Source organism: Leopardus geoffroyi, chromosome A1 (assembly GCF_018350155.1).
Source record: "Leopardus geoffroyi isolate Oge1 chromosome A1, O.geoffroyi_Oge1_pat1.0, whole genome shotgun sequence".
NCBI lineage: Eukaryota > Metazoa > Chordata > Mammalia > Carnivora > Felidae > Leopardus > Leopardus geoffroyi.
This window is the reverse complement of record NC_059326.1, coordinates 8,875,299-8,893,858: the sequence shown is the minus strand read 5'-3', so window position 1 is coordinate 8,893,858 and position 18,560 is coordinate 8,875,299. Positions and strand designations below refer to the sequence as shown.

The 18,560-nt window shown below is 48.5% G+C and overlaps 1 protein-coding gene across 3 annotated transcripts in view; it reads left to right on the top strand.

Annotated features, from left to right (window-relative positions):
• The window catches only part of SLC7A1 (solute carrier family 7 member 1), a 79,804-nt gene that overhangs the window by 44,715 nt on the left and 16,529 nt on the right, over window positions 1-18,560 (top strand). For all 3 annotated transcript variants that reach the window (XM_045466930.1, XM_045467101.1, XM_045467019.1), the window contains exons 3-5: window positions 8,779-9,162; window positions 12,666-12,824; window positions 14,876-15,050. In XM_045466930.1, the coding sequence (XP_045322886.1) occupies window positions 8,793-9,162; window positions 12,666-12,824; window positions 14,876-15,050 (704 nt within the window). In that variant the 5' untranslated portion in view covers window positions 8,779-8,792. The remainder of the gene's footprint in view (window positions 1-8,778; window positions 9,163-12,665; window positions 12,825-14,875; window positions 15,051-18,560) is intronic.

Here is an 18,560-nt window from a genome sequence, read left to right as displayed (position 1 = left end):
AATCAACACTGTACTAGACAGGCAATGGCAGGTCTCCCCCTGGACCTGCCCACAGAGTTTGTAGGTCACCTGGCTTCAGATTGCAGATCCAGAGCACTTTCGTTACATACTACAGAAGTAAGTGTGATTAAAGGCATGTGGCAAAGAAGCTCTGACCTCCCAAGAGAACACATGTTTTTGTTGTAACGCAGCTCTATACACAGGGTCAGGGCATCTCTCCTGATACAGCACAACCTTCCTGAGTGATGGAAACACCGTCCAGAGACCCAAATACTGTCTAATCACATCCTGCTGGCTTAAGAAGGAGCATTTCTAGATTGTATCTGGGTTTTGTGAAAATGTCCCTAACAATTCTCCCATTGGCTTCTTGTTTTTTATGTCCTTCTTCAAGTTGAGTGGACAATGTTGAAAAGATTTGAGCCTAGTGAAGAAGACAACAGCATCTGTGGCACAGCCTCCTCTCAAGAGGGACCACAACAGCTGTCGTGACGGGAGCCGTTCACTGATAGGGTTTTCTGCTTCTGCTTTCGGAGGCAGAGACAGCTGACAAACCGAGATGTTGAAGAAAGATTAGAAATGTGAGGAATTAGTGCTTACCAGCGAGGCAAAAACAGGAGCTCTTGGCGTTCGAAGAAGAACGAATTTGGCCTTCCAGTGTGTTCCCTAATGCATCATCTCATTTAACCCTCATTAGCGCCCTGCGACAGTAGGACAGCGGTACTGCCTCATCTTTAGATGTGGAAACAGAGACCCCAAATCCTGACTTAAAGATATGAATTTGGACCTCAGAAAACCCTAGGCAGAGGGTGTCACGGGTACTCAAGCTGTCCCCCAGTGGAGTGGGAAAGCTGTCCTCAGCTGGGGCGAGAAGGGAGGTGGGAGATAGAATACACCCCATAGCAGAAAGTGTCTGTGAAGAAAATGGGAACTGTTTCAAATCTTAGTAGACAAGACTGTGCTGCTTAGGGTGGATTTTAACCCAACTGGCAGCTTTTTACATTTATATTCATTTAGAGAAACAGAAAGGTGCTCTTTAGCAAGTGAAACCATGAACTCTTCAGCCAATAAAATCTCCTTTGATTGAGAGACCCTCATAAGCTATTGATGGTTATGGTGGTGATTACCTACGATGGAGTTTCCTGTCAGTTTCTTACCATTGAAGTCAGCCGATGCTTCCCGCGTGTCCCCTGTGGGTGCTCTGCACGTCATGATGCCTCCTGGGTGCTGGGGGACGGAGGCGGGTTAGGATGCGGCCCTTCAGGTGGGACACATCGGGGGCTCTCCTGTCCGCCAGTCAGCTGGGCCATCTGTCCCCACTCGTCTACAACCTCGCCACGCCTTCCGCGCCCCTCCCCTCCACCCGGAGAGCCCGCTTCAGAGGACAGTGCGGGGCTTTGGGGCAGAAAGACTTGGGTTCGAGCCCCGGCTCCATCTTTCGCCGACTACGTGCCCTTGGGCCAGTTACCTGGGGGAATGTGACAGAAGTGACTTGATCTGTGGTAGGCCAGGCGGCGTCGTTTATTTAAAAAACCTCCCCACCTGATCCTCCTGAGTCCGGTAATGCTGGGTTCCCTTTTTTCTGGAACGCAGAGTATTGCTGGCCAGATAAAGTGGTGTGAAGGTGAAATACGTGAATTTATGGAAGGGACCTTTCGTTTGGCCAGTGCCCCAAACGTTAGTTGTTATTACTACTGTTATTTTCTGCTTTAAAAAGTAACACATCTCATTACAGATAGTATGGCAAATACAGAAAAGAAGAAAACAACCCATAATCTGAAAGGTAATCTCAGTAATTTGGTACTTTACACATACACCTCTCCCCCCCAACATACTCACTGGGATGATATACATAATAATATACTTGTTTGCTTGATGTTTTCCCAGGACATTAAAGCTATCGAAAACACTTCTCTGCCTGCACACCATTTCGGCAACAGATTTGTACTTGACAGATCTTGTTTTAGTTCTTTGATTAACAGTGTTGTCCACTCTCAGCTCCAGGGGTTATCTGCTTGGTCCTCTGCGAGGTGCGAGCTCGTGGGGTGGTGACACCACTTATGGCCACCGTGGAGCCAGGTTCCCCGCTCCTTAGTGCTTCCTGGCGGGCTGTGAGGCTGGTGCTGTGCTCACGGTCAGTCTCTCCGTCCTCATTTGCCTTGTTCTTTGCCGTTTCTGCACTGGAAGCTCCTAGAGTAGTGTGCTGTTCCCTGGCTGCCTCCCGCCCTGTGCCTGGAAGCTGTCCTGCCCGGATCGGCGTGCACCTAAGCGGGGTCCCCATGGCCTCCTCCTCCCGGGCCTGTCCCCCTGTTGCCCGGAAGTCGGCACTGAGGCAGAACCTCTGCCATCCTGCCTCCCCGCCACCCCTCTGTCCAGCAGCCCCGCTCCGCAGACTTAGAGCTTATGGCCGTGTGTCGGGCTGTGTACGTTGCTGTTGACGGGGCCTCTGGCAGCTTTCTGCATTTAGCCCTGTTGCATCAGTAGAAGGAGGTAGGCCATGGGCGGCAGGGCTGCTGGGGCTTTTTCTGAGATGGCCAAGGTGTTAAAGTCACCAAGGTCTGGAGGACTGTTGGGCACCGTGAGGTTCGGCGATCACCTTGGATCTTGTGCCCGCCCGTGCCAGTGAGAAGCCACATTAGCTGTGGGTTGTGATAGAAAAGCATAAAGCATCTTTCTGACTGAGCTTCTGATGGAAGCAAGCGCACTAGTAGGTGGACCTGTGGACTTTATGCCTCTGTCCTTGCTTGATGAGACCACACCTCTTTTCCCGTGAAAGCACAGGTGTCCCACACTCTTTGAAGGTTTGCATTGTGCATATGCTTCGCCCTTACGAGGACCTACCTGGTTTTTGTTAACCGTAAGTAATTGGAAGATTTTTCCTTATACAAAAGAAGCGAAAAGCCAGAATAACATTCAGCATTTGTTTTGCAGCGAGCTGTTACAGAGGCTGCTCAGATCCAGAGTGCCCAGAGCCACGCTCTTTCCCCAGGAATTGTCCCCTGCATCAAGCCTCACCAGAGCTCTGAACTGTGTCTGTGAGCGTCTCTGCTTTATCTCGACCTACTTTGTGCATCCGTTAGCAAGATGTGTCCTAGCTAGGGTGTCCGAAAAGCCTAACAGAGGTGATTCTTTTGGGTCTGGGAATGCTCAAAATTTTTTCCGTGAAGATTAATGGTTATTGTTTCTTTGCTTTAACCCATTTCACTTACGAAAGATTCCATACGAACGGATAGCAGGGGAAACCTGAAGTGGCCTTTGAGGTAGATTTCTACCTCCTCTGGAGTCCCGTCACCCTGTGGGCCCAGCTCCCGGAGCCGTCGTGTGTGCTCATTTCTTCCCGCCCCCACACTCCGCTTCCTGGGGTAGGACTGTGGCTTTCTGCATTTCCATAAACCCTGACTGGGTCGAGCACAGGGCATCAAAACAGTGTGAGATCAGTGACCTTTGGTGGAATTTAGTTAGATCCCCGGCATGTCCCTTGTTTGCCTGGGGGCTTTAGAAGAGTCCAGGTTCTGAAGTCATCTCTCACCGCAGGCTGATGGACTCCCACTTCCCCCAGGAGGATGCGTGGTTGTGAGTCAGCCCCTAGGGCAAACCCTGCCCGTCGCCTGCTTGCTGCATCGCTCTTGACCCACCACCCGGCCCCATACTTCCGGTTCGGTTCTGTCATTTGCACCTCCTTTCATGGCTTCATGCGCGCTTCTTCACATCTCCATCTTTACTGGTCTGCTGGTCCTGTTTACACTCTGATTTTGTTTTGTTTTGTTTTGTTTTGTTTTAATTTAACTTCTTGTTTCTGGGTCTCCTAACGTCTGGGGGATGTGGATCTGACGTTGAGAGCAAGAGTACTTCCTCCAAAGCAGGTTGTTTTCCTCCCTGGGAGTCTCGTCTTCTCCCACCACAGCCTGCGTCCTAGAACGCTCTTTTCTTGGACCTCTTCTGCTGCCTGGTTGCAGGTCATAGTTGTGAGCAGTCCGTTCCCTTCCATGTTGGACTTGCAGGCCCTCTGTGGCCCTCTGTGGTGCCTTGGGGCAGCCACACCCCCCGCCGCGTGATGGGCCAGCTGCTCACGCTTTAGGGAAGCTGAAGCCACTTAATGGGCTCTGTGTGCCCACCCGTTAGTGGTGCCCCACAAGGCCAGCACCTGGCAAGGACCTGCTGCCTCTAGCCTGCTATGGAGGCAGACCCCAGTGTGTGTAGGTGGTGTGGGAGTGGTAGATTTCACATGGATTTCACTCTGGATGGCTCCCCCTGGGGGGGGGAGCAGATCATCTGGGGCCTGGGCCATTCTGAAAACCACTGAAAAGGGGCAGTGAAAGCATTAACCTAGTAAAGATTTCAGTGCTAAGATTTTCTTCAAAGGACGGCGTTTACGAACTTAGTATAAAGGCCTATATCTTATCCCTTCCCTCCCTGCCTCAAGCCTTAATTAAGTTTGAGACTGAAAAAAGGCATACATTCCCATCTGCCCACCTTTATCAGACCTCTTCAAAACAGTGTTTATGTCCACAATCCTGACCCACTGGATCATTTTACTCCTATTGCTACACAGTGATTACTAGAATACAACTTGGAGTGAGAATTTCCATGGGAAAGAGACACACTTTCTTTGCTTTTATTAGGGGATATACCACCTGAGGTAAGTGCTCTTTAGTAACAAGTGAGCAGGGGGTAAGACAGATCTGAGACTCTCGCTGTTGCAAGATTTCTGTCAAAACCTCAAATAAAAGTGTAGGTGTTGACCATTGTGCAGATTCCTCCCCGCAAGAAAGGATAGCCTAATTTTCAGGTAATGCTTTCCAAGCACTGTGGCAACTTTCTGTCTAAGCCCCCACAGCAGGAAGGCCATGACAACCCACCATTGCAGGGAGTTGAATGGCTAGATTCGTTTTGTACAGATAAGTATTATTTAATCTCACTGTTGGTCGGATGGTGAGCTTTCGGGTCTCAGCACGAACATAAGTGGTGGCATAATGTGTACAAAATCCTGACAGATGATGCCACTTGGAGAATGTAATATTATGCTACTTCTAAGGAGCTAGGAAGGATATTTCTTAAAAATAAACCCAGGACATGGTGGGTATCTCATTTTCAGCTACCCTGGAAAGTAGAAACTAACTGGAGACCCTTCCTTCCCTGGGCTGTCAACTCTGGGCCCCTCAGCAGCATTTGACTGCATTTTTATTCCAGTGTCTTCCCTGAGCTTACTACCCTTTCCCCAGATAACCAAGCAGTAAGTACTTCCAGTGATAACCAAGGTCCTGATAGAACATTGCGTGTCAACTGTCCTTCAGTAATAAAGACTGAAAAAGAAGAAAAGCAAAGCAAAGTAACCAAGGTAAAAATAGCGGGAGGTTGGTGTCCTGTCAGGGTCCACGCAGTGGTTCACAGACCGCTTTCCCCAGGACTGCTGGGGGCGAGGAACAGCTGAGGACTGTCCCCAGAGAAAAGAGCCACTGCGTGCCTGTTTAAAAGAAAAGAACTGCGTCTGTCTGGTCACGTTTTGTACTCTCAACAGAGTTCTCTTTCCACATGATGTTTGAAAACCAATGTCTGTGTCTAAATTTCTGTGTGCAGTAACCTGCCCCCTTTGTTTTGAAGACGGTGCTGAGCTCCCAGCATTAGGAAGTGAGTTCTTGGAGCGGGTGTTTGGCTGGCGGGCGCGGACCCCCCCCCCTCCCCCCCGTGCTGGCGACGCACAGGCACACGGGGCCCCGGGCCCAGCTCCGCACGTCTTGGTGGGTCACTTCGGCCTGAGGTGATCCCTGGGCTCTCGTTCGCCTTCCGTCCTAAGGAGGTGCAGAGTGTGTTCCTGGCTTGTGTCTGGGCTCCAGCAGCCTTTCCTTCTGCTCCAGACAACAAGCTTCGGAGAACGGAGTGTAAATTACAGAGACAGATGTGTCTGTCCTTCAGGGGAAGGCAGGCTCGTCATAGCCCTCTGGGCCCCCGGGTTGCTTTGCGAGGCCGAGGAAAGAGGATGCTGTTTAAGTACACTGTCTTTGCCTCGCACTGGCTTTTATTGTTTGGGGGAGAGAATCTACTTATTATTAACCAGACTACATCTAGGAGAGGGTGGGGAGCAGGGAGGCGCTCTCTACATGTCAGTTGCATTTACCGATCAGCTTGAAAACCATGCAAGTGCACAACAGTCCAGGACCTTTCACACTCCGCTTCCCTTTGAGATTCCTGTCTACTTCACATACTCCCCGCCCTGCCAAAAATGATGGCGAGAAGTTACTTTACAGGCATTCTGCACAGCCCCAAGCGCTGCTTTTTCTGCCAGCGGTGGTGTTGAAATGGTGCATCTTTAGCTCATTTTCCGAGCAATTGTTTCCTAAAAGCTTTGTTGTGATTTACAAACCGAGTTGAGTAAATCCAGCTAAATCCTGTAAGGAGGAAAAGAAAAGGTGGGTCGGGAGGAATCACGCCCTGGGCTCTCTCAGCAGAGCTGGGGCCTTCTCCGGGACCTGAGGTCACTGAGGGCCTCATCTTGACTGTCTGGGAAACCTGTCTTGCCCGGGTATCGCTCGCTGCTGTCCTGGGGCACCTCGGAAGCAGCATGTGGCCTGAAACAGACTGGTGAGCCACTGGTCTCTGTGCCTGCTCTTCCCTTGTTCGCAGCCCCTGCCCTTTCCAGCTCCTGTCACACCCTGGTGTCTGGGGTCTTCCTGCCCCACTGTGGCTCCACAAATAATGTCGTCTTTCCTCATTTCCTCCCCACATCCTCCCCACCTCACTGCACAGTGATGTCATTTCCTTCCCACCTGGAATGCTGGAGCCCTAGATGAGCACTTGGGCCACTGTGCCTTCCCAGCGCCATGACCCTGTTTGACCCTTGGCTCTCTGAGTCATTTTTCTTCATCTTTAGAACAAGGGGATCAGAACACGTGACTGTTACTCCTCATCCTACCTGAAAACTTCCTGAGTCCTGAGATCAACATTTTTTTTTTTTTTACTCTTGGTCGGTCAGATGAAGTATGGAGAGGCCCACCCCTGTTCCTGTGTGACGACACAGAGGGTCCTGGCTGGGGCCGGGAGGGTGCCAGACCAAACTGCGTCCGGAGGCTGAGGTCACAGGGTGTGGGTGAGCAGGTCAGGTCTTCTAGGTGGTTAGGTGTGGACTTTGCTGGGTCTACCGTTTTCTGTTTAGGTTATTTTGTTTTCTGGTGACTTAATTGTAGCAAGGTTGGGTCAGTAAATGCCAATTGATAATAAAGATGAAAAAACAGTGATTTTTTTTATACCTCAGTAGCTAAAAGTCATGATGATAGCTTCTCTCTGCACATGGTTTTTTTAAAAATAAACTCTTCAGTTTAGAACAGTTTTAGATTTATAGAAAAATTGTGAGTATAGAAAAAAGAGTTCCCATATACTCCACACCTCTGTTTGTTTCCTCTGTTGTTAGCACCTTACCTTCATGTGGATGATCGGTTATAACTAATGACCCAATATTGATACTTGTGCTTTATTTAGATTTCCTTAGTTTTCCCCTTACCCTTTTTCTACTTCAGGATCCTACGTTACATTTAGTTGTCATGTCTCCCTTAGGGCTCCTCTTGGCTGTGACAGTTTCTTGACCTTCCCTTGTTCTTAAGGACCTGACAGTTATGAGGAACACTGGTCAGGTGTTTTATAGAACGTATCTGTCGTCGTTCTGATATTATTCTCATGATTAGACTGGGGTGATGGGTTTGGGGAGAAAGATCAGAGAGATCAAGTGCCCTTCCCGTCACATCACCTAATCAAATGTTTATCATTGTTGACCATGGCCCCCTGGCCGAGGTAGTGTTGGTTAGGTTTCTCCACTCTTTTCTGCCCTTTCCAGACTGCCTTCTATGGAGGGAAGTCATGTGGGCAATACCCTTAAGTCTGGGGGGTTACGTTCCATGTGTTTGAGGGTGGGCGCTAACATCCTGGCCAAGTGCCTGCTGGCCCTCTTCGCCCCCTTGGGATGAGCTGCCCAGGCAGAATTGGCCTGTGTGTTATAGGAGAGGGATTGGAATGCTGGCCTGGGATGCTGTCCATGATGTGCACTCATCCTGGGGCCCCACACTGGGCTTGTTCCGGGTGAAATAGGTGGGGGGACATAAACCATTGGTGAACACGTGCCCTCTCTTGATTTGTGCTCAGAAGCGTATCATGTAGCACATTTGGCTGATATTTTGGCCCAGAAGAAAAGGGCTTCTTGGAGTGGTAACAGTTACAAAAAAAAAACCCTAACTTATAACAATTCAACAATTTTTTCCCCTCTGTACCTAACTCTGTGTTAACTTAAAAGTGGAAGCAGCTTGGTTCTTGCCCTCGGGATCTCAGAAAGGTCTGAAAAGGCGTCGTCATTGCTATTCAAGGCCTCTGGGTTTGGATCGGTTTGCCTTCCGTAGCATCCCACTTGGAATAATATCTTCTTTTACATGGTGCACTCACTGTGTGATTAGTGAGGAAAAGAACAATGCCGTTAATTTGTGTTCTCATACTGTGTAATTTCTGTCCATAGAAGGCTCTCAATTGAGAACTGAAGTAAATGTGGAAGGCCAGAGACCTCCAAGTCCAGGCAGCTGGGTAGACTGGCCTCGGGGCATTTCTATCCATGCTGGGTAAGCGTGAGACTGGGCCAAGTTGCCGGTGGATGTTCTGACAGCCAGCTGTGGAATTCTGAGATTTACAACATGTTAGCAGGAAATGAGAGTGAAGGACATGGTGGCCGTCTGTGTTGTGATAAGATGAGGTTAACGGGTGGAATGAAAGGCAATAACGAGCGCTTCCATTCTCTTTCTCCCACAGAGTCGATCAGCACAATGGGGTGCAAAGTTCTGCTCGGCATTGGCCATCAGATGCTGCGCCGGAAGGTTGTGGACTGCAGCCGGGAAGAGAGCCGGCTCTCTCGCTGCCTGAACACTTTTGACCTGGTGGCACTCGGGGTGGGCAGCACGCTGGGTGCCGGCGTGTATGTCCTGGCCGGAGCTGTGGCCCGTGAGGACGCGGGCCCTGCCATTGTCATCTCCTTCCTGATCGCAGCGCTGGCCTCAGTGCTGGCCGGCCTCTGCTATGGAGAGTTTGGGGCTCGGGTCCCCAAGACGGGCTCGGCCTACCTCTACAGCTACGTCACCGTCGGGGAGCTCTGGGCCTTCATCACTGGTTGGAACTTAATCCTCTCCTACATCATTGGTACGTCCCAGGAGGCCTGGAGCCCGCTCCCTTACCCCTCTGCTGTTTTTACCTCCAAGCGGCGGGCCATACTCTGCTTTGCTCCCCAAATGGACTGAGTCTAACTCCTCTCGAAGAGTCTAGCATCCTCCCTTGACTGTTGTTGTTGTACATGTTCCCTTTCCCTTTTATGAAAGGAGGGGGCAGCCTTTGGGTATCGCTGCTCTTTCTGGTCTGTGCCCCTGTTTTTAACTATCAGGCGCATCGGACTGTTAGTGACGCTAAGCCAGACCAACCAGGAGGTCAGTCCTGTTAACACAAGAGATGTAGAATCAATGGGAAGCTGTTGTTACTTAAACGAGCGTAGTCCCTTTTAGTATTTTGGATTGCAATTACTAGCATAAACATACCACTGATAGAGAAAACTTGGGAAATACAGAAAAGCGCAATGCAGAAGGTAGACATTGCCCAGTGTAACAACCCAGAGAAATTAATTCTTATTCATTCATTCTTTCAACAAATATTCATCGAGTCCATCCCCTGTGCCAGACATTATGCTAGATATTAGGGACCCAAGGGAGGAATAAGACAGTCTCTGTTCATAAGAGTTTAGGGATCTAGCTGTTGTTAATATTTTTGTAAACAGAAATGTATTTTTTTTGTCCAGTATGTCTCGTGACTGATAAAGCAATGTATAGTAAGCATTTCTTACACTATTAAGGATTTTTCTGCAGTATTATTCCAAATGAGTGTATATCCTTATATAGTTTTCTCTATATAGCATAAATTTTTAGATGTCTTTGTAGGGTATTTAGATTGTTTCCAGTTGTGTTATTATTGTTGTAAACAGTTAATCACTTAATGTCTTCGGGCATAGACATGATTTCTTTTTCTTTTAAGATGGTCTTAAGAAGCAGAATGTCTAGGTCAGTGGGCTGCATATTTAAAAAAAATGTTTATTTATTTTGAGAAAGAGAACACAAGGAGGCGAGGGGCAGAGAGAGACGGAGAGAGAGAATTCCAAGCAAGCTCTGTGCTACCAGGGCAGATCCCGACACAGGGCTTGAACCCAGAAACCGTGAGATCATGACCTGAGCTGACTCAACTGACTGAGCCACCCAGGTGCCCCAGGCCTGTGTATGTATTTTTGGTGTTGAGCATGTCAGCCGTTCTTTTTTCCCTTAAAGTTAATTTATTTAGTTTTAAGAGAGAGAGAGTGTAAGTGGGGCAGGGGCAGAGAGAGAGGGGGACAGAGGATCAGAAGTGGGCTCTGCTCAGAGAGCCCAGTGTAGGGCCCGAACTCACAAACCCTAAGATCGTGACCTGAGCCAAAGGCTGGTGCTTAACCAACTGAGCCACCCATGCGCCCCTTAGGCTTATATATTTTTAAGGCCCGTGTTATCTGTGATCCTCCAGATGGCCAGGGGCCCCTTTCCTCATGTACTTGCTGACTCTGGGCACTGGCATTAGAAATAAGAAACCAACAAAGACACTAAAAATACAAAGTCTTCTCAATTTGGTAGGTGAGAAGGTGTTTCTCTTTATGTTGTTTGTATTTTGAATACAACCAGAGTTGAACATATCAACTTAAAAGAGACAAACACCTGAGTATAAGAATAACCAAAGGATATGAATGGCCAGTTCCTAAAAGTAGAAATATAAATAGCCACTAAACATTCCACTTATATTTCAGCAAGCTTTCTGTAATATCATCAAAACACAGGAGGATGTGGTGAGCGGGTCCTGGCTCGCTCCTGTGTCCCCCACACTGGGAATGTTGCAGGGGGCCGTGTGCTGCCCTCTGGGTGCTGGCCTCGGCCCCCACTGCCACTTGCCCAGGCCAGCTGGCAGAGGGCTCCCACCAGGCTCTCTGAGCAGCACCTTCCCTTTCTTTTCAGTGACTGTGGTACCAAATGACAGCCACAATAGCTCACGCTTCTAAGTTCAAAAATAAAATTCCTAATAATGTGGGTTTTTTTTTTTTCTTCAGTACAACAGCAAAACTTAGAACCGCAAATGCTCGTACAACCTCAAGTCTCTGTATGGGAACATAGCTGTCTGAAATGGGCTGTTATGCTCCCAGAGGATTTACCTGGTCCTAAAGCAAAACCACAGGCATGAATTGTCCACGGCTTCCACACTGACAAATGAAAGATTATTTGCCAGAGTGCTGTTTGCTTGTAGGGGACTGACTCATGCATGCGTCCTTGTGGGTGATTCTCAGCTTTAGCTTTTAGGGAAGGGCAGTTTTTCCTAGAAAATGTGTGTGTGTGTGTGTGTGTGTGTGTGTGTGTGTGTGTGTGTGTGTGTCTTTCTCTTTTTTTTTTTAGCCATGTTTCAGAGATAGGGAGTGGGGTAGGCCAGGAAGGAAGGCTGGGCAACCCCTCACCCTGCATAGTAGGCTTCAGAGTCTGATCAGCAGAGAGCTGGCCTCTGTCGGGGAGGTGGTGGGGAGACCAGTTTTCTTCACTGGGGCTGTGGCCTTGATGGACAGAAGTCATAATAGGCTGGATGCTGAGGATGAAGAAACATGGTTAAATTTTTGAGTTGATGGAAAAATACTCGGCAAGATAGCAAATAACAACATCGCATCTCTGTAGTTCTCTTTGGCCAAATCCTCTGGATGATCCAGACCACAGTCACCAACAAGGCCCCCTTTGGAAACAAAGGAAAATGCTCTATGTGAGTACTGGAATTTTAGTGACATTTCCTGGAAAAGCAGTGACTTTACTCAGGTTGATAGGAGGAGAGCGCAGTCAACAGTCGTCGGCATTTGAGGGGCCGCATCTGATTGTGTTCTTCATGGCGGGGGCGTGGAGCTGGCGTTGTCTGTGTTCAGACACCTGGGGACCCGTGGCCCCGAGTCAGGCGGTGCGAGTCCAGTCTGGGCACACAAGTGGCAGAGGCGGGTTGACGCCCGCTCCGGGGTGAGCCGGTGACTCTGTCGCTGAGCGTGAGGGTCAGCCTGGGTGGGTCTCGTCGGCCCCCTCCTGCGGGGAGAACAGCGTTCACCTGTGGACGGGGACCATCAGCTCTGTTGTCCCAGGGTCTTGGAAAAGGAGCTTCCTGAGCCAGGTGTCCCCGGCTGCCGACCGCACCCCGTGAGTGGATCTCAAAATCGATGCTATGGTTTGCCACCCGTATTTCTTTCAGTAACAAAATAAAGTATGTAGAGTTGAATACATACCATCAGAGCATGTCTCAGGCGATAAGGGTCATAACGCTGTTTTGGAAAACGTTTGTTAGTCAGTCGTAGATTTGGGACACAGTATACGTGCTCACATTGGGTTGTGATGGGAAGTCGTGTTTCTTTCCAGGCCCGTGAAGGCTGCCCTTTCTTCTCACTTCACTGCAGACACTCATCGAGTCTCATTTCCGAGCTAGCACAGACCGGGGTCCGGCTGCCACCGCCAAGTTCCAGCGCGTCATCTGTGACCCCCCGCGCGGAGGCGGAGCTGAGCTCGATGACAAATACCGTTAATCGTTCTTCTTCAGTTTCCTCTGGTACCTGTGTTTCGTGGCAGGTACTTCAAGCGTGGCGAGAGCCTGGAGTGCGACGTTCGACGAGCTGATTGGCAAACCCATCGGGGAGTTCTCACGGATGCACATGGCTCTGAATGCCCCCGGAGTGCTGGCCGAAAACCCAGACATATTCGCTGTGATCATAATTCTTATCTTAACAGGTAAAGCTCCACAGTCACACACACGTCAGGTTGCATTGAGGGGCCTGAGGGGTAAGACAGGCTCCCATTAGGTCTGTTTCTTCCCTTTCTCTTTCTCCTTTTCCCTCATTTTCTGTTTTTCTTTCTATAACGAATACAGATGTCTTTTTTGTCTTAATGGCTTCTGGTACACACAAGGCACTTTAATAGCTGTCAAGGCCACATGTCATTTAATTAAAGGGGAGTCTCGGGTGTTTGTGTAGTGGTTTGTGGAGTAGGATTTTGTGAGGGCCGCAAGCTTTTTGTACAAGTGACCCAGGAGTGCAAATTCCCTTGATTTGGTGGATGAGCATTTGGAAAGGAAAGTGGCATTCTTCAGCCCGAAGATGTAGGGGGTGAGGTCGGTCTGGAGCACCACCATGTGCCTTGGGTGTTGGAGAAGTCTTAGATGGTTTTACACCTAACAGCTGTCCAAACGCCCTTTAAATAGGTAAGTCTCCTGACAGAATTGTGGGTCCAGAATTTTAAAATTCCAAATATTGCTTGAACGCAGCGGATGGCAGCTTGTTCTTAGTGATGTTTGTCTGTGTCTCAGCCTTGAGGATGGGAGTTTTGTTCTATGCGGCATTTACGGTGTAAGCATTAGACTGAATGCAGATAAATTCCCCTTTGAGGTTAGAAAATCTTGGATGGGTTTTATTATTTTTTTTATTCATTTTTTTTAATGTTTATTTATTTTTGAGACAGAGAGAGACAGAGCATGAACGGGGAGGGTCAGAGAGAGGGAGACACAGAATCTGAAACAGGCTCCAGGCTCCGAGCGGTCAGCACAGTGCCTGACGCGGGGCTCGAACTCACGGACCGTGAGATCACGACCTGAGCCGAAGCCGGACGCTTAACCGACCGAGCCACCCAGGTGCCCCTTGGGTGGGTTTTAAAAACAACATGCCTTATTTTACGCACCATGTAATTGAAATCATCTTGCACAGGCCAGTCTCAGCAGTATTCTGGTCCAGCTGGCAGAAACACGTATCAGAAATCAAGTTCGCACTAGTGAGATTTTCATAAACATGAGAGGGAGGGACGCCAAAGAGAAGACAGGGCAGAACACGATGAGGTATTCGCTGTGATTAATTGCTCACTTCCCTCCTATTGCCTTCACTTCAGAATTCAATCTATTGTGAAATGCATTTTATATTTTAAGTGTAAAAGGTGTACATGGCAGGGCAACAGTCTCAAGTCATAAGTGGTGGTCACCTGTCACCTGGACGCCTTTCCAAGCTTTTCTTAGCTAGCCAGGAGTTTAACCACAGAAGTCCCCAAATGGCACATTCACCCCAAGGTGATCCTGTGGCCTATAAGCCTCAGAGACAGTGTTGTCATATGGTTCCTGTGTATTGTTATCACTTACCTTTTTTTTTTTAATGTGAGTTTATGAGCTACAATTAGTCTAGCTTAGACATTGTTTTACATACACTGAGTCTGATGATGAACCACATGATCCGTGGTTCCCTAATCATCAAGAGTTGTCATTGCTAACATTCCAAAGTGAGTCTGAATAATTTTCTCATCTGAAGAACTCCCTTCATTCTACCAAGAAACTGAGCAAAGTGTCTCCTCCTTGGAGAAAAAAAAATTCCTGCCCCACTGAGGGGAGTCCCAGGAAAGTACGTTAGTGAGGGGGAGAGGGTGCCAGGAGAGGCCTTCTCTTCTTCCCTGGGTGGGGGGCTTGCTCTCCAGGGTGGTTGGCCGTGGTGCTCCCCATCTCTGCAGTCCTTTGGTGCCCCCTGGGTGACATCCTCAACTCCAGAGGGGAGTTGACCTGGAAGGCCAACTTCGACAGCTTTATGAACCACCCATGGACTTTGGTTATTTTGATACCTACCTCTAGAAAGATTACTGAGTCATCCCCACTCCCAGAGGCTCACAGAAATCTTGGGAGGTTTGGTGCCACTTGGATTCTTCTTATAAGTCACCTTCTCGTCCGATCCCTGTTCCTGTCCCAGGAAGGACTTGCCTGGCCCAAAGTTAACACCCTCAGGCAAAATGTTCTTATTTGTGCGGTTTTTCAGGACTTTTAACTCTCGGTGTGAAGGAGTCAGCCATGGTCAACAAAATATTCACTTGTATCAACGTTCTGGTCTTGGGCTTCATAATGGTGTCAGGATTCGTGAAAGGATCGATTAAAAACTGGCAGCTCACGGAGGAGGATTTCAAGAACACATCCCATCATCTCTGCCTGAACAAGTGAGTTGTTCGTCTTCCTCTCAGCATGTGACAACTGATTCGTACTTAACAATACACACATGCATTGGGGGCATGTAATCGGCTAGAACAATATACGCCTTTTCAACAAATATAATTTGAATTTGAATTAATTTTTTTTTTTTGCAGTAAAATAGCTGAGAGTGTTTTATTTGTTTGACATTTGTGTTAGGTTTCATTTCTCTGAACTCGACAGAACATTGTATGATGAGGCTATTCAGGAAAACAAATTTCATTCTAATTCTAAAATTACACATAGTTGGGGATCTCTGTCAGACTCCGTAAGTTATCTGTTTTTCCTCACATTCTGTTTCATGACCAACCTCTAAGTTTTACATTCAGAGAAGATTTTCTCTGCAAAACCGTGGTGATGTCACTTGACCCTGAAATGTCTTCCTATTAATAATGCAGAGGGAAGAAATATGTGAAACTTTTATCACAGGCTTTTATCAGAGGCTTACAGAATGACTAAAGTGTTGAAATGTGATTATAATGGTCTCTTTCTCCCACCCTCGACTTGGGGTGCACCAGCCCTGAAAGCCAGTGGCCCCATCTCCCTTACAGTCTCTGGCTCAAGATGCCCGGGATGGGAGGCAGGTGACAGGCCTGCTCTCGGACCTGTGCTCTTTCAGGGCCCTCAGTGAAGCCTCGTCAGCAAGCTCAGATTACCTAGGAAAGAAAAGCCAGCCAATTAGAATGTTGTCTTTTTGGTCTTTGTTGTCAGATTTTTCAGGTAAATCTTAGGGTTCTAGGATGGACAAGGGGGAGTGAGGTTTTGTCTGTGATTCTACTTTAATTATGACCAAAGGTTAAACTGCTCTGATAAGGAGCCCTCTTGAAATGCAGTGGCTTTAAAAGGATGTCTCAGATCCTGACATGAGCACACCAGGTTGACTGGCCATCCTGTCTGCACACAGGCTTTCAGGAACCCTGGTCGTCGACCTGATTGTTCGTCATGCCCTAGGTAGGATGTTGTCCTCTTCTGCATGGTCAGACCTGGGCTGTGGGCACAGGCAAGCTCCAGCTGTCCCAGAGGAGGAAGGGGGGGAAAGAGAGCATGCCCAGGGCTCTCAAGGGCAGATCCGGAAGATACGTGTCCCCTCTGCCAACATTCCACTGGTGGGAATTCAGTAGGTGGCTGCATCTAGCTGCAAGGGAGGCTGAGAAATGAGGTCCCATGCTGGGGATCTGAGCGGTCATGGGGAACTTGGTCTCCGGTTAGGGCCCGGTCATATCTTCCAGTGGTCCTCCGGTCCCTGGACAGGCATTGATGCGTGACTAGTTCACTACAGGAAACTATTGAATTGAATGCATGAAATACTATGTGGTTGATGGTTCAAATCGATTACAGAGATATGAGGATTTTTAATTGTTTTTTAAGTGCGCTCTCTGCCCAGTGTGGGGCTTGAACTCATGACCCCAAGATCCAGAGTCACATGCTGTACTGACTCAGCCAGCCGGGCACCCCTGAGAAATGAGGATTTCTAACGTAGCATTCCTGAGCCGCAGTTATGCCACATTTATTGGTGCTCATTAACTCAGCCTGGAGTGAAGCCAGTTCCAAATACGCTTGGAAGTAACAGTAGATTTCTGAGACGTGGGGGACTATCTTTCTGGTTGCTATTTACAGATCAGGAATTAAATATAGATGGCAGGTCTTATTTCCTGGTTGTCAATCGAGATGTAATTTTATTGTGTTTACGAAGAGATGGTTTGCGCCAGCTGATGGTATTTATTAGCATTGGTTGTCCTCACACACTTTGTGTCCTGGTGGTGATGAACTGTGCTGGCCCCAGCCTCGGGAACACTGCCTCTGCAGTAGAGTGCTGCGGGTCTCTTTCATTTTATTAAAACCTCTAAACTGCTTTCTTTTTTTTCCCCCCCGCCCCCCAGCCGTAGATTTGTACTTCTGACCATGGCCATGTAGCCTTGCATGAAATTGCTTGTCTCTTGAAACAATAGGGCTTTTCCCGACCAAACCACTAAGCATGGCGGAGCTTCAGCCTGCGTGGCTTTGGTGGCAGTTCTGACCACATCGGGTTGTGATTTTATGATGCTCTCTCCGTGACTGGCTGTAAAGGCCCCCGTGAACCTGGAGTCTGTCTCTTGGTCTGAAATAGGAATGTCATCAGTCTGGCTGGTTCCCTACTGCCTTCGCCACGTGCTCCCTCTGGCTTTCTTCTCCAGAGTCTGGTAGATGGATAACAGATGTAGTAAGTGTAAAGATACAGCACTGCATAGAAACCTACTGAGACGGTTTGGTTGGACAGTCTCTCTTCAGTTGGGACGAAAACCCCAAAATAACATTGGCTTCCACAAGATAAAGGCGTAGTTCTCTTAAGTGAACATCTGCAGGCAGTCCAGCATATTGCTTTGGTGGTTCTTCCCTCTGATGGCTTTGTCCACGGCCCACGTTCCCAAGATCACCCCAGGGTCCAAGATGGCTCCCACCAGCAGGAAGAAAATGGGAAAAGTAGAAGAGCAGCCTCCCTCTCCACCTCACTTGCCTGATGTTTCTCAGGACTTGTATACACCAGGCCTGCTGACATCAAGTGGCTACACCTTGTAGCTGGAGAATCTGAGAAGCATGTTGTCTTTGTTCTTGGTGTTCCCATGTCTAGCTAGAATAATTCAGTTTTAGGACTGTGGAGGAGAAGGGGGTGTGGCTTCTGGGGACAACCAGCAGTTTATGTCAGGGTTGGTGGGTGGAAGTGACAGCGGTTGAGTCTTGGTGAAGGATGTTTTCCACTGATGTCGTGGGAAAAGGCCACACAGGCGGAGGACCCCCCTCACCACCATGGAGGCTCCCTCTCAGGTCCTCACCCCAGGCTCAGGGATGTTTCTTCCTTCCTTCCTCTGCCAGTTATTTGCTAACGTCTGGGTAACCGGTTGAGTGGGGTGCACAGGAGCCGGTCACCCCGGCTGCAGGGGAGGGGACACCGGTCTGAGATCTGGCTTCAGCCTGCTCTGTCGCCAGGCGACATTCGCCACGTGGTGGCACGATCCTGCCTCCCCATTTCTTCGTGTGTAAGTTGCCAGATGCCGAGCGGGCACGACCACCGCATGCAGATCACGGGTTAATTATTGATCTATATAAAGAGCCTTTGCAAAATGTTTTGGTTCGAGGCAAAGTAGAATGGGCTCTGTGGTGGTTTCCCAGCGATAGGCTGCCACCGAGAGCGGAATCCCCACACTGTTCTTAAACGTTGAACTTAATTTTTTGAGTAGATAATGTTTTCACGTGGTTCGTATGTCGTGATGTTATAAAAAGGTTTACACTGAGAAATTCTGTCCCATTCCTTCATCTACCTCACTGTCCCCCTGCCATAGGTGATCATTTTTACTATTTTTTGTGTAAGCTTCTAGCTTTTATTTGTATAAATACAAGCAATTGTAAGTATACATTTACATTTATTTTGTAACTCATATACGTAATTTATATGTATATTCCCCTCTCTTTTCACATAAAGAGAGCTACGTTCTGCACCTCGT